We start from the raw sequence: 15,161 nt of genomic DNA on the forward strand, positions 1-15,161 counted from the left end.
ATGCTCAGCACTTATTGAATGTCTACTTTTAAAATGTGTGTTCTTTATTCTGCAATATTCATTTACCTTTGTACATAATTATTTTTTACTGCCCTTTCAATGTTTTGCTATGGCAAGGAACATTCTCGGCTTTTTTACCCACACCGAACAGCAAGCTATTAAAGGATGTCAAAATTTATAGTCTTAAACCAATCAAATAGGAACATCAACGGGCTAATCTATCATAAAAAAGCGAATAACGAGGAACACTTATGAACCACATCAACAAACGGCAACCACTGAACTTCAGGTTCCTGACTTAGAACAGGTGAAAAAAAAATGCATCTGGTTTAAACTTGTTAATAGGTACCAATAGTGTATCATCACAATAAGAAAAACGAACTATGAAATATCAATTAAAATGGCTTAACTCAATAAAAAGACATATTAACAAAAACAAGTGGACATACACTGAACGAATGAATTTAATCTTTGACACAATGAGGTTTATTACAAATCAAACATAGTTTACCAGCTCAATGCTAATATACTACCAGTTCGTAAGATTATATTTAATACAAAAAATAAGACATGGTATTATTGTCTATGAGTCAACTCTCCACAAGAGATCAAATGAAACATAAATATTACAGTTTTAGTTCACCTAAGCACAGCAGCTGCAACTATTTCAATTGACAACCATCATATTTTACTATAATGTTATTTGAGGATAATGAACATTAATCGGTGTTAAAAACATTATTGTATTAGGTTTGACAAACGATGTAATGCGTATATATCTTTGTTCTCAATAAACCATCATTTTGACGAGGTATAGATAAATACACAATAGTATGTACAATATTTACAATATATACAATATTCAATAAATACAATTATAGTAAAAGACATGTTACAAAACTAATTAATAGGGTGGCGTCACACTAGATAAAGCCAGGAGTTCACACAGATTTATCTATAATTATGATAAAGCAGAGTTTACTCAACTTTACCTTCTTTTTTGATGACATTAATGATTTATGCTTTAAAATATTTGGCTGTACATGTAGATTTGCATTACAAAATAAAGTGAAATTCACCCCCGAGTTCATTGTTTTTACACTGAGTACAATTTCTATTTTGTCTGCTGGTGTGTTCATGTAATACGAATATAAACACAGATTTGTGCATACAGACTGAGTCGAATTTTAAAAGTGATTCGTGCCGATGTGATGAGTGAAGCCATTTGAACTTAACTTAAACTGTGATGAGTGAAGACATTTGAACTTAACTTTAAATATTACAGCTATAGTCTTATGGTTCACCATTATCAGAAATAAGCTAGATGAAATTTAGTTATAACGAAGATGTTTAACCCCACCACATCGTGAATGTGCCAATCCCAATTGCAAGTCTTCGACCATCACAAAGTGGTCGTCGTTTGTAGCTGTCTATAACATTTGGTCCCAACCCCCATTTTATCGTTGTCATAAATTAGATCGTTTAATTATTTTCTCGTATTTGATTATTTAACACTTGCCAACTTTTATTTATGCATATATAAGTACGTCTGAGCCAGTGACAACTCTACAACAGATTTATGCATCGGATCAGCAGAAGTGATGGTGATACATGGCTGTGTACATTATGTATATACAACTGGTCTAAACATCAACTCAATAATGTTAGATCTGTATATTTGCTGTAGCAATTTTTTTGTTCTTCACTCGCCGGGATTCGAACCCATGCTACTGAGATATCGTGACACCGAATCGCCTGCACTTAGCCGTCCCGCTAGACCACACGACCACCTGGGCTTGTGGTTTAGCGGAACGACTACCTAGGCAGTACGAATGCTTATATTTCCTTACTGATTATTTTTAAGTTGTTCACCTCTATCTAATTATTATGGTTGAATGTTTCCAATATTCAAATATGAACGTCTTATTCGTAAGTTTCAAAATCTCATTAGAACAAATCATATGTTATGCTTTATTCGCAAATTAACGTTCGTGTTGTTTATTCTTTAGTTTTCTATGTTGTGTCATGTGTACTATTGTTTTTCTGTTTGTCTTTTTTTAATTTTTAGCCATGGCGTTGTCAGTTTGTTTTCGATTTATGAGTTTGACTGTCCCTTTGGTATATTTCGTCCCTCTTTTAAAGAGATATCCATTAAAACTTCAGAAATTAAGATTGTTGAATATTTGTTTCCGTTCATAACCACATTACCCAGAGTTCATTGCGTAACAATTATCACGCTGTTAAAAGATAGATAGCATCCTTATGAACTGATAGCAGGTTAATCAGAATCTAATATAAGAATAAAAAAAACATATGCGAATTGATAAGTAAATGATTTCGCCTTTCAGGTGAGCTTTGATGGATGCCGGTGATTCAAGATATATATTATATAGTCTATACTTTTAGGAATTATAGATCAATCAATTGATGGGAACAGCTGACATCAAAGCACACACCGATTGCTGTTGAATTAGAGTGGTGTATCTGTTCTATAGCAATGTTTACTTATTGTCGGTTCTTCTTTGTTTATTTACATGTTTTCCTTGTTACAAATGTATACAAACAATAATCTATTATGATAAAAGATTTCGTCATTGCAGCACCGACCCAGGGAGACATATGAAGTTAGGATTTTAACTGTGATTTCATTTTTTCATATTTTCGTTATAAAAATGAGTTAGAAAATGCCAGGAAATGATGTTCGGTAAGTTTTAGTTTAATTTATTTAAGATTGATTTTTTTTATATATAACTGTAGTTCAAAGCATTAGTGCATGATTGTGATGTCGATTTACCATGTTTACAAACAACTATTTACACATATGTACGTTATGAGCATTTTTAACACGACCAAACACGAGTTCTACGGATTTTATGGACAATTTTTCATTATCTTATTATTTTTTTAAGACTTTCAAAGAGGACATAATAAATGGATATGCAACAATGCATGTTGGTGATTTTTGACAATTCGTAATATGCATGCTAGGCCATGTATTAGTTAAAATCAAATGCAAATTCGTGTTGATGAACTACAGCTAGTCTTTCCAGAATTTAGAATTTCCAGTCATATAATTTTTTTTCTCATTTGTCCTCTCTTTCGAAAAATTTTACTCACAACGTTTTCAAGAATTTTAGTCTATAGATATGTTTGTAAGTTTTTTAAGACACTTAATGTATGCTGAAAAATCTGGCAAAGGTAAGAAAATAAGTAAATAATATTATATCATTACAATTATAGATCAATTCTAAAAAGTAGAATTTCTAAGAAATTTTTCAGCTAATCAAAGATCTTTCCGATATTAATACTTTTTGCACCGAAATTGTTTTTAAAAACTGTATTTGATTTTCATAGAACCGTTTCTCGGTTAGTTTTTGTATTCTTGTAAATTATCAACGAATCATGGATGATGGGTTTGCCATACAATGTTGTGTATGTATTGTATACAAGTTGTCTCACTACATGTAGTTCTAAAAAAAGTTTACAGATATTTTTTCCTTTAAGATATAAATAATTAACAACCTTTTAACACAAGCACACTACTTTTATTTAAACTTATCCTTTTCATATTTCATTGATTGATCAAAATGTGCTTAACGTCCAGTAGCAAATATGTCATGCATGTTCTGGACGACTGTCATGTTTTGAGCTGGCTATAAAGTCTTATTCAAAACAATACAAGATTATTTTTTTTTTATACAAATAAGGCCGTTGGTTTTCTCGTTCGATTGTTTTACGTTATCATTTCGGGGCCTTTAATTTATGAAGGGGAGGGGGGAAAGAGGGGTCCTGATTCCGAAATCCCGGGCTTAAAAACACGAAATCCTGAGGTCCCGACATTCAAATAAAGAATTTCCAGATCCCGAAAGGGGAAATCCCGAAATCCCGAGCTTAAAAACACCCGATCCCGGAGTCACGATAAATGTCCTATCCCCCCTTTTTATAGCTGACTATGCGGTTTGGGCTTTGCTCATTGTTGAGGGCCATACGGTGATCTACAGTTGTTAATTTCTGTGTCATTTTGGTCTCTCTTTAACAGTTGTCTCAATGCCAATCATACCACATCTTCTTTTATATACATATATATATTTGGTGTCACGATATCACAGTAGCATGGGTTCGAATCCCGGCGAGGGAAGAACCAAAAATTTGCGAAAGCAAATTTACAGATCTAACATTGTTGGGTTGATGTTTAGACGAGTTGTATATATATATATACATATATGTAAGACGGATACATGTAAGTTAATCATCAAGCTGGGGAATCATTGAATACAAATGTTTTACCCAAGGTGAATTTTCGAACCGGGGGTTGCGTTTCGAAACGCGGATGACAAAAAAATTGTACATTTAATCACTAGTATAATTTCCACACGTCATGTATCATGTTTATATCAAACAAATAGATTCAACACTGTATGTGTGGTTATTTTAAGGTATGAACATATGTATCAATTATCTGAATGACAAATGAAAATATTTCTGATAAATATCAGAACACGGATTAGATATCCAATCATCGGAATGTTGCCTCAAATCATATGCAACTTATAAGTTATTTTATGGACAATGGACGTTTTATGTGTTTGTATGAGTTCTATCAGATTTTCATTTGAAGGGCACATATTTCAGTATTGATGTAAATGAATTCTGTAGATTGATTGCTGAATAAATGAAATAGCTTATGAACATGTGAAAAAGAGGGCGGGGTACTAATCTAAGGATAAATTAAAACAGTGCATATGTTATTTTAATAGACATTTCCTTATTCTTATAGTGTAGATGGAACAAATTGTTTTTAACACTCAATCCTCATTCTTCATCGACAAGAAGAAGCAAATACGATGAAGATTGCAATGCAATTTTGAATTTACTGACATAGTTTGCACTGCTTGCAGGTCATCCAATATTGAAGGTATCATCATACTTTATTTATGACACGAACGTATTTTCCTTGAAATACTTGGAAAGTTGAAGGTGTTATTTTTTACACGACATTAATCTTCTTTCAAGTTGAATTTTATGTAATTTATTATTACTCTAAATTTCACTTGTAGTATAGTGAAGCAGCTGTAACAATAATTCAAAGAAAATGTATTCCAACGGCAATCGTAAAAATTAAATAGAAGATAGCAGTTTTAAAACTTTAAGTTCGTTTTTAGATAAAAAAAAACAAAAAAAATAACAGAAAAAATAACGCACATCGAAATAAATTGATGCAGTTAATTTTTTTTCTTTATTAATTTCACGTATAATCCAATATTCTTGCAACGGATACCACAAGGATGATTAAGTGTGTGTGTGGGGGAAAGGGGGGGGGGGGGGGTCACTCGCTTCTTGTATTCTGTAGGAAAACACTTAATTGGGATAATCCTTTTCTGCAGGATTAAGCTTAAGTTTGAAATTGATATTTCCTTGGCTTAATAGATTTTTGATACACAAGTTTAAATATATTTCAAATCATTCATGTTTCAGTAATGTACTTACTCACTGACAGTAACTTCTTTATATAAACATTCCAAGCATATCTATGGGTATGGGCTTAATATCGTTTCCCGTTTTTTATATAGATTAGACCTTTGGTTTTCATGTTTGAATTGTTTTACACTTGGTATTTTTGGGGTTCTTTATAACTTGCTATTCGATATGAGCCTAGTCTCCGTGTTGTAGGCCGTATACTTTGACCTATAATAGTTGACTATTTACTAATTGCGACTTTGGTTAGAGAGTTATCTCATTGGCACTCATACATCTACTTCTTATATTTGTTATCTTTAAAAAGCCTCTTAATTTGAATTGGCCTAATTTAAATTACATCTTATATTAAAAAAACACGTGTCCGTTCGTTTGGATTAATGGCGTTATTTAAATGAGATTTCCATTCCAGGGCGAATATCACACTTTCTGTACGGCAAAGAATTATCGCAACAACTATCTCATTGGCCCGTAGGAATATTGCAAGGCAACTTGTTTGTCCCTATTTAGCATTTACTTAATTTCCACTGGCAGTCCAAATGTACATCCTTTCGTATTCCTGATTGCAGAAACTACTTTTAATCATACTGCATGGTCTTTCGTCCTCAATATGCAAGAAATATTTGCAACTGGACGTTAAGCAAACAACTCTAAATCATCGTTTTGTGGTCATTACCATAGGCATACGTCATTCGCCGATATATGTTTATAATTAAGTCTTTACCATTTTGAAAAAGAAATTCTGCGTAACAGTCGTTGACATCTGAAAACTATTTCTTTCTGGTAATTGCCAAGAATATTTGTAAACATAACAGTTGCTTTCTATAAATATCACCTTTACCAGCTGATAACATAATTATATCGATTCATCTCTAATTTACCGACAATTTCATCAAGATTATAACATTAAAGAAAAGAAATGGCTTTTCGCTTGCTTTAAGTTACTCTATACTATACAATATATAAACGAATAACAGATCACTTATCCATTAAACAAACAAAATATATACTTTGAGTCACTTATTAACAATTATATTAAGCCATTAAGCCATTAAGTATCTAGAAACCAAACAAATGCTTTCCCTTCCGGGGATTCTGAGCTCATACATTTGTTGAATATTTTTTTTTTTATTGATGAAATAAACAAAATTAAGATTTGCTATGAACTTTTTTTTGTTTATATATATATTTGATTCAAACTACCTGGTACTATGCCAGAATGATGTGGTTGGTTTTTTTTTTGTGTTGTTTTGGTTGGTCTTTTTTATCTTCTTGCGTCAAAGTAAATAAAAAAAAATCTGCTACCAGCGGGAAGAACACCACACATGAAAATAAAATCACTCATTTTATTTATACTATTTTTTTTTACATCAATCAAACGCATTTTTGTTCAAGTATTCTATCTTAAAAATCTATTTTCATCCAGAGTTATTGATTTCAAAAGATTTCTGGATGCTATTTTACGTTTGGTTTTAATCTCAGTTCTAACCCTTAAGTCGGTGTTTAGACGTACCGCAACTAGTGTTCCAGCAAGCGGACTCAGATGAATGACAAATTTTACCTTTTCTGGCGCTTAGGGATTTTAATCCAAATTTCTCATTTAGATATTACGTATATAAATCCGTGATTTTATTATTGATAGTTATAATTAACAACAATATAGATAAATAAACCTACTTATTTGTCTTTGTTTTTTTGCCGCTTTTTGTTTTTGCTCTATTAGTCATTAGAATAACTGTACGTCCACTTATTTCCTTGCTGTCGTGTAGTTACTATGAATGGGTTTTCATTGTACATATTAATAAATTTCAAGCATCCATCATTATTCACATATAAAAAATCTTTGAGATACTTCAGTGCAATTGCACTTTTTAACATTTAATTAGCAGCAGCTGATTGATTATTTTTTTCCCGCGTATTTATTTACCAATTGACGTCATCAGTTTCTCCTAGAGAAATATATCATGTCTATCTTTGACAAGTAATCAGAAAGTTAACCTTGGAACAATTCTGAAATAGACCTGACTTAAGACCGAATTCATTTTAAAGCAACATAAAACTGCATGCAAAGTTAATTCATGTTGTGAAAAAAGATAAATATTTGAGTAAAAATTAAAACTGCAATATCGAAAGATTAGATAACGTACTTTCTTTTCAAGAAATATGCAAAATACATATATACAAATAGTTGTCATGATGTATTTTTACACTCTTGGAATAATTAGTATACTTTTCTAATAAAAGATTGCTTTTCAATGGCAGTCGAAAAAGAGAAAGACTTCGAAAATTACCACCCCTCTTCCATTTTAAGTTATATTACTAAAGCTATGAAAAACGATTACATACTAAAATAGTGGTGACATTTAACATCCATTACAATCTTCTATGATTTGTATAAGCAGGACACTGCCTTAGATATTTCCTACTCAATCATTTTAAAGGATATTTTATTGATCTTCAACGTTTCGAACTCTGCAAAATACCCTGCTTTTCCCTTATCCCTCTTTTTAGAAGTAATGTCACCATTTATTTAAATATATCTATTTATAGTGGATTGGAAAAACAAGCTATTGCAACTTATATGAAAACACTTTGCGGGTGCGAGTGTTGCCTTCGGTTAAACTTTCAAGACGTCGAGAATGTATAGTATAGATTCAAATTCTAATCGCATGGAACCGGTATAACAAATTTTATGATCTCATATTTCAGAAAATTACATAATCTCTATTTCATTTATAATTTAATAGAAGTATTGACGTAAGCAAAGAATATCTTAAAGATGTAAGACATGCAATGATGATAAAATGGCGAAAAGAACAAGATCATTGCTCTCAATAACAAATTTAACTATAATAAAACACATCATACTGATAATTTGATTTACAGCAACAACGCACTAAAAAAAACCACTCGAAAACACATAAACTAACCAATTCATAAAGTTGAAATTAAAAATAATAATTGAGTAACCTTTTTATATGTACCCCAAGTCAGGAGCCTCTGGCCTTTGTTAGTTTTGTTCGATTTTTAAATTTTAGTTTCTTGTGTATAATTCGGTGTATATTAGTATGACGTCCATTATCACTGTACTAGTATACATGATAAGGGGCCAGCTGAAGGACGCCTACGGGTGCAAGAGTTTCTCGCTACATTGACGACCCATTGGTGGCCTTCGGCTGTTGTCTGCTCTATGGTCGTGTTGTTGTCGCTTTGACACATTCCCCATTTCCTTTCTCAATTTTAGTGTATAAATAACTCGTCCAAAGCACAATTTGTGTTGTTCTCTTTCTATCAGTAGCTTAAAATTGAGGAGTCAAGCTATTTAAGAAGCATGAACCTTTACTCATTGTCAACCGCATACAAGAGAAATGGAATAACAACTTTTTCAAAATCAAAAGTTTTGACAACGGAAGAGGTGTCAATATACTAAAATGGGGTAAAAGCATAAGATCAAAATTAGAAAAATTGGTTCGAAATCAATATTTATTGTTTTCTCCAGAACAAGGTGTACAGTATATTTGTTTTGTTTTTTTAAATGAGTTCAGAAATATATTTTTTTAATGTTTCTGTCTTTCGGATTTTCAGATTTATAACTGCAGCAAACATCCACCATCCTGTGCGAACATCAAGGTAGGTTTCAGAATCAAACCAGTATTCCTTCGACTTCTTCCATGTTAGCCAATCAACGTTTGAACATCAAAAATGGCATCGTTAGGGTATATAGGGTGTCCGTCGTTTCTTAATTCTGAAATTCTTTATTGCGAATTTTCCTTTTCCCGTATTCATATTGACAACTTTTCTCTGTTCATTTTATTTCAACACTCCATTAGTCTTTATTTTTTCCTCATTTTCGCTGTTTCTGTAATTTTTGCCTCTTATTCTGCACTTGTTGTCATGTGTACTCCTTTCTGTAAAACTCCGCCTGCTCTTTATTAATTTCGGTTTTTCTTATATCTAAAATCGTTAGATAGTAAACTTGAAATGTTACTACATTACAACATCCATCTAAGGAATTAATTTATTTAGCGTCAGCTAGAATGTATTCAAACAAGAACGTGTCTATAGTATACGAATGCCCCATTCGCACTATCGTTGTCTATGTTCAGTGGACCGTGAAATTGGGATAAAAACTCAAATTTGGCATTGTCCAATATCTTTAAACTGAAGCGTGAGAAATGAATAAACGGACGCACAGACCGAAAAACACAATGCCTCTCTACTTTCATAGGTTGGGCATATCAATTTCTGACCAAGATAAGAGTAGAAAAATTCAACATTTCAAAAATCGAAGCATTACGAATACTGTTCTTTTAATATTTAGCGTTCATTAGATAAAGGAAGATTAATAAAGTTTGATGCAAAAAAGATTTTTCCATTTTGCATACAGAACACTTGCAGTCAAAGTCTAAGTCGTCACCCGTATTTGTAGTATATGGTTTACACTTGAGAACAGTGACATAATTTCTGCAACATTGTTCGTCTCGTCATTACCTTGATTCACAAATATCACTAAATTCATGTATGTTCAGCTTTTAGGTCATTCTGTTAATCTAGGTTATTATTTAGCATTCAAAACACTAAAAAATTGTATGCCGAATATTTGTCTGCATGTAGAAAAAAGTCAGTACTTAGGATGATTCTAAACATTTTATTAGTCGTTGATTTCAAAAATCAAAAACAGCAGAATGTAAAAATCCAAAGCCGGAAATCAAGTGACCAAAAATATAAAAAAATTAACCAAAAATACCCAAAAATAATATCTCCAAACCACAGAAGATAAGACAAAGTATCTCTGTTCTCAATAGCCCTTAACATGTACTTAGTCATATGAACCGCATTAGTTGTCTCGTGGTAGCAAGTTCGAATCCAGTGCGGAAAATCGTTGGTTCGGACACCAGCCGGGTAAAAAAAAGACTTTAAATTTGCATAATCCACTTCTCCGCTGAGCATGCGACATTAAGGAGTAAGAGAAATGTCGGCCCAGAGATATGTCCGGATATTGTGACATGTCTTCCTACGAACTTTAACCTTTATAAGCAGCACTTACAAATCCTGCTCAGCTGGTCAGTCTACTACACAGCACGTTCTCGTCCGGAATATACATTTATTTCGTCATGCACTGGACGTGAAACAGCTATGCATCACCACTTATGTACATCGTCCTTTCTTTCACTAGTATAACTTAATTTTCTGAATTCAATGTGAAACAATCATAAATTTGATATTAATTTGTAGAGGTACCATAGCATGGTGGATTTTATTAGGACTTTTCGTTGGACTATTTGGTGTCGTGTATGTCCATACAGTAGGTGTTGGATATGCAATAGTAGAACACATCAATGGTACATATGACTTCGTGATAAGTAAGTACTCTTAATTAGAGTTTTTTTTTAATCAAAAGACTGAGAAGATGTGGTACGATTGTCGATGACACAATACTCCATGAGAAACTATGTGACAAATATATTAACACTGTAGGTCATATTACGGCCTTCAATAATGAGTAATTCCCATACCGCATAGTCAGCTATAAACGGCCTAAACATGACGAATGTAAAACATTGATTGATATTTGCACGTCATTTAATGACGTGCAGTGGAAACATTTCATTAACAAATACATTCGCACAGCTAAAACAGGACTTTAATTAAAGCAATAGTTTTACTATTGGATGTTTGATGGTGTTGTATGCCATTTTTTTTTTATGTCGCTCAATATTTTTGTACATGAATCATGCCGTTAGTTTTCTCGTTTGAATTATTTCATTTTTGTCATTTCGTTGAATTTTATAGCTTACTATGTGGGTAAGGGTCTTACTCTTTGTTAAAGGCCCTATGAAAACCTTTACTAAGTCTAGTAGTTGTTGTCTATACGTCATTTGTGCTGAGTTCACACGTAGTTCGAATTCGATTCGCTTTAACTAATTCGAATTAGTTTAATTTGCATTCGAAACGTTACATAAAACGTCCTTACGTCAATTCTAATTGAATTGAAATGCGCATCAAATTAGCTTTACTGTCCTAACGACGTTAACTTTTAATTCGGATTAATAATGGGAATTATTTTATTCGAATTGGCGAATTCGAATCAATTCGAATTAAAAAAGAAGAGTGTGTGCACGCGATTAGCGAATTCGAGTCGCATTCGATTCGAATTCTATTCGTATTTAAGGTACGTGTGAACGAGGCATGAATATATGATGTAAACTTGTATCATTGGCAATTACACCAGATTTTATTTTTTTGACATATGGATTGTTTTAGATATAAGATACACATTAAAGAATTACTTTGTAGATATTTATAAATATAGGCATTGCACCATATCCCTTCCAGTGTCTTTAATCTTTGAATTATTGGAGTTAGGTAGTCAGGTAGTCAGTTTATTTATGAAACATATCTTTTAGTATACTGTATACTTGAAACAGTAAAGGCAATTAACCTGACACAAAAAAAGATTTGCTATTCAACTAGAACAATGCTGCTAATTAATGTCCCGGATTTTGACGGATGCCAAGACTATTACAGTATATAATATTAATTGCAAACATTGTTTAATTATAACAGCAGAAACGGTTCATTGTTTACCAACCAAGTACGTCATTAGCGACATTTACTCAACACTTACTAAATTGTAACTAGTATGTTATAATATCAAGATGCTTTTTTTGTTCTTTTCCATTTTCCCCAAATGGTTGCATGGTGTAAGTTTCTCGTGAAATTATTTATTTTGAGCTATGATGATATTTACTGCAATACAAATGTTATTAATTATCATGTCTTCTTTTCTTTCTCATTCTCTTACGTTTGCAGTATTGTATTCGTATTGTGCTATGCTTTTTTTAATTCAATTTCAAATGATTTAGTTTTGGAATTGTTTAGGGGACAGCTGAAGGACGCCTCTGGATGCGGGAATTTCTCGCTGCATTGAGGACATGTTGGCGTCCTTCAGCTGTTGTCTGTTCAATGGTCGGATTGTTCTCCATTTCCATTCTCAATTTGATACTATTGATTGAAAATAAAAGAAATAGCTTATTTTACATTAAACATGATTTTTTAGGCAGTTAAGCAGCCTTATGCATGTTATGCTAGCACTCTAGATTTGTATTTTGGACAACGAATGCTGAAATAGGGGTTAATGATATTATCAAGCAGGCCAATATTTTATTTATAACAGATTGGTTACTTTTTTCATACTTTTAATACAAATAATATGACCAGAATAACCTTAAATATTTATCGAACAACGTAAAATAATTGAAGTTGCGCATATATGAAAGAGTGCTCGACAGAAATCCGTATATTGTTTATTATGCCCTGTGCTTAAGGTTAAGACGTCAAAGTTAAGTACTATTGTTTGAAATATTTCATCGCCGACAATCTCGAAATTTATACAAGTCGTTTATTTTTGCAAAATGCATAAAGGCGCAGGAATATTGTTTGGCGGCTTAGACAACATCTATTTAACACGTAACTATAGTAGTGTCAGTAATGTTAATTTTTCATTTTAAACAAGCATACTTTAGGAAGTGCCTTTTGTATTTCTTAGTTGGTGGCGGAACAGCAGGGTCGGTGCTCGCTAATCGTCTTTCAGAGGATCCTGGCATTAAAGTCCTTGTTTTAGAGGCCGGAGGGGAGGAGGATAGAATTCCAAATGTAGACATCCCTCTTCTTTCTTCTTTCCTGCGTTATAAAGAGTTTGATTGGAATTACTTTACGGAACCACAGTCAAAAGCATTCCTAGGATTCAAGGATAAGGTAAGAAAAGTTAACACTCTATATGATATCATAAGTCCTCTCCCCCAAAATAGAATCCCAACAAACAAACAAAAAACAAAACAATCAAAAACACAAAAGAAATTAACATGTCTGATTGTGTATGTGTTTCTTGGGTGTCTTCTATCTATTTTTTTCTTTATGGCGATCTTTATATTTTTCAAACAACCTGGCTAACATATTTATTAAGATTAGGTTCAAGATATACCAATTTGAAGATGTTAGACAAATTCCTTTACAAATTCGGCATTCATCGTCATTGGTCTCTCTCTAGTAAATGCTGATCCATTTTCGCAACAATTGATTATAGAAAGAAATGAAAACAACAGTTTATGATTTGTTAAACGACTGGGCAGGGTGATATAGGCACATGGAAGGACTATATTATACCTTGGTGATATAGGCTAAAGGAAGGACCATCTCTTTTTTATAGTTATTATGCGTCAAAAATGTTTTATTGGCCTTATCAGACACGTTCCAATCTTGATAGTTGAAAGTAATGGATGTATACATACAAACATAAACTGTTGAAGAGATATATGACAAAAAAAGACTTACATATAATAGTAAAATACACCTAAGTTCAACTTTGCCTCAGGGCGTTGAAACCTTATTTTCTTAAACGAACAATTTTAGAAAGTTGTTAGAAGTCATGTCAGTACTAACTATACTGAGCTAATGGTACATTGTATAAGTATCCTGGGACTTCTAGTCAATCGCAACGGTATCGAGCAAGTGCTGTTAAATATGAAAACAAAGTTTTATAAAGGTACTGCATCCGAAGCAAAATGGTGTTGCTGGTTGTTTTGATGCAACAGGAAATATTTGTAAATTGGAATGGAAGAATGTAATACGCACAGAAACTCCTTACATTATCTATGCAGAGGTTGTTCAACCCGATGAATGATGCAAGGATAGTCAATTAGTTGAACAAATACAAGTAATTATTTTATAGTTGTTATGATAGATTGCATAAAATTGATACATCTAACAGTTGCTACAATCTAGGTCAAAACTGTAAGATAAGAAACCCTTGTGTTATATGCTTGTTTTTGTATTTGATTTGCCTTTAGATCACCTGGCCAAAAGGCCAAGTGAGCTTTTCTCATCACTTGGCGTTTTTCGTCCGTCGTTGTCGTCGTTATCATTCGTTTACTTTTACAAACACCATCTCTTAGAGATGAAACGACTGACTCATTGTTTAGGTATTGCTTAAATGATAACTATTAAATTTTTATGCATGGTTACCTTTTATTTTGAAACTACAATAGAATACATTGCTGAAGATGTAGGTGAGTAATACAGGGTCTTTAAAGACTATAGTTTTGTTTTGATGCGTTGTAAAATAATTGGCATTGCTTTGAAAACATTTAAGCAGTCGCATAACGGTTTAATTCGTATATAAATAGATTGTATTAGTGTAAACAGTAAAAGGAAACTACGAATACACAATCAATTATAAATTATAATAGATCTCACGCCAGCTTACATAACGCTAAAGAATGTAACAGTTTCCACTAGGATGGTACTTAACAAGAATTTGTGTTAATATGAAAAACACAAGTGTAGTAAGAATGATATGTTTATTTCAGCTAAATTGGATCCTCCGAATAGACAGATTGTTTGTCAAAATTGAAAGCTTTAGGCATTGACAGAAAGTAATTACTGTAAATTAAGAACCACACATTTGAAATCTACTGCTGTTTAAATATCTTAGAAACCGCAGTCACAGAGACATTAAACAAATAGTATAAAGATAGACCTCGGTGGCAGCGTGGTCTAGGAAGTTTCTTCTGAAAACACTAGCCAGTCAACACTGCTAGTGCACTCGACTCCAATCTTAACTGACTATGATTGTCAGTTGTTCTACCGAAGGTCGGGTTTTTCTCCGTGAATTTCAGCTTCCCCTG

At 32.6% G+C, this 15,161-nt stretch overlaps 1 protein-coding gene across 1 annotated transcript; it reads left to right on the forward strand.

Annotated features, from left to right (window-relative positions):
• Positions 1 to 2,334: 2,334 nt before the first annotated feature.
• On the forward strand, positions 2,335 to 13,226 carry LOC134686160 (glucose dehydrogenase [FAD, quinone]-like; the record flags this gene model as incomplete). The annotated part of the gene is given in 4 exon segments (XM_063545833.1): positions 2,335 to 2,704; positions 9,061 to 9,105; positions 10,711 to 10,838; positions 13,025 to 13,226. Coding segments are annotated over 4 exon segments (395 nt in total), but the record flags the coding sequence as incomplete, so codon positions are not given.
• Between the last annotated feature and the right edge of the window lie 1,935 nt (positions 13,227 to 15,161).

This window comes from Mytilus trossulus, chromosome 10, assembly GCF_036588685.1.
Source record: "Mytilus trossulus isolate FHL-02 chromosome 10, PNRI_Mtr1.1.1.hap1, whole genome shotgun sequence".
Taxonomy (NCBI): Eukaryota; Metazoa; Mollusca; class Bivalvia; order Mytilida; family Mytilidae; genus Mytilus; species Mytilus trossulus.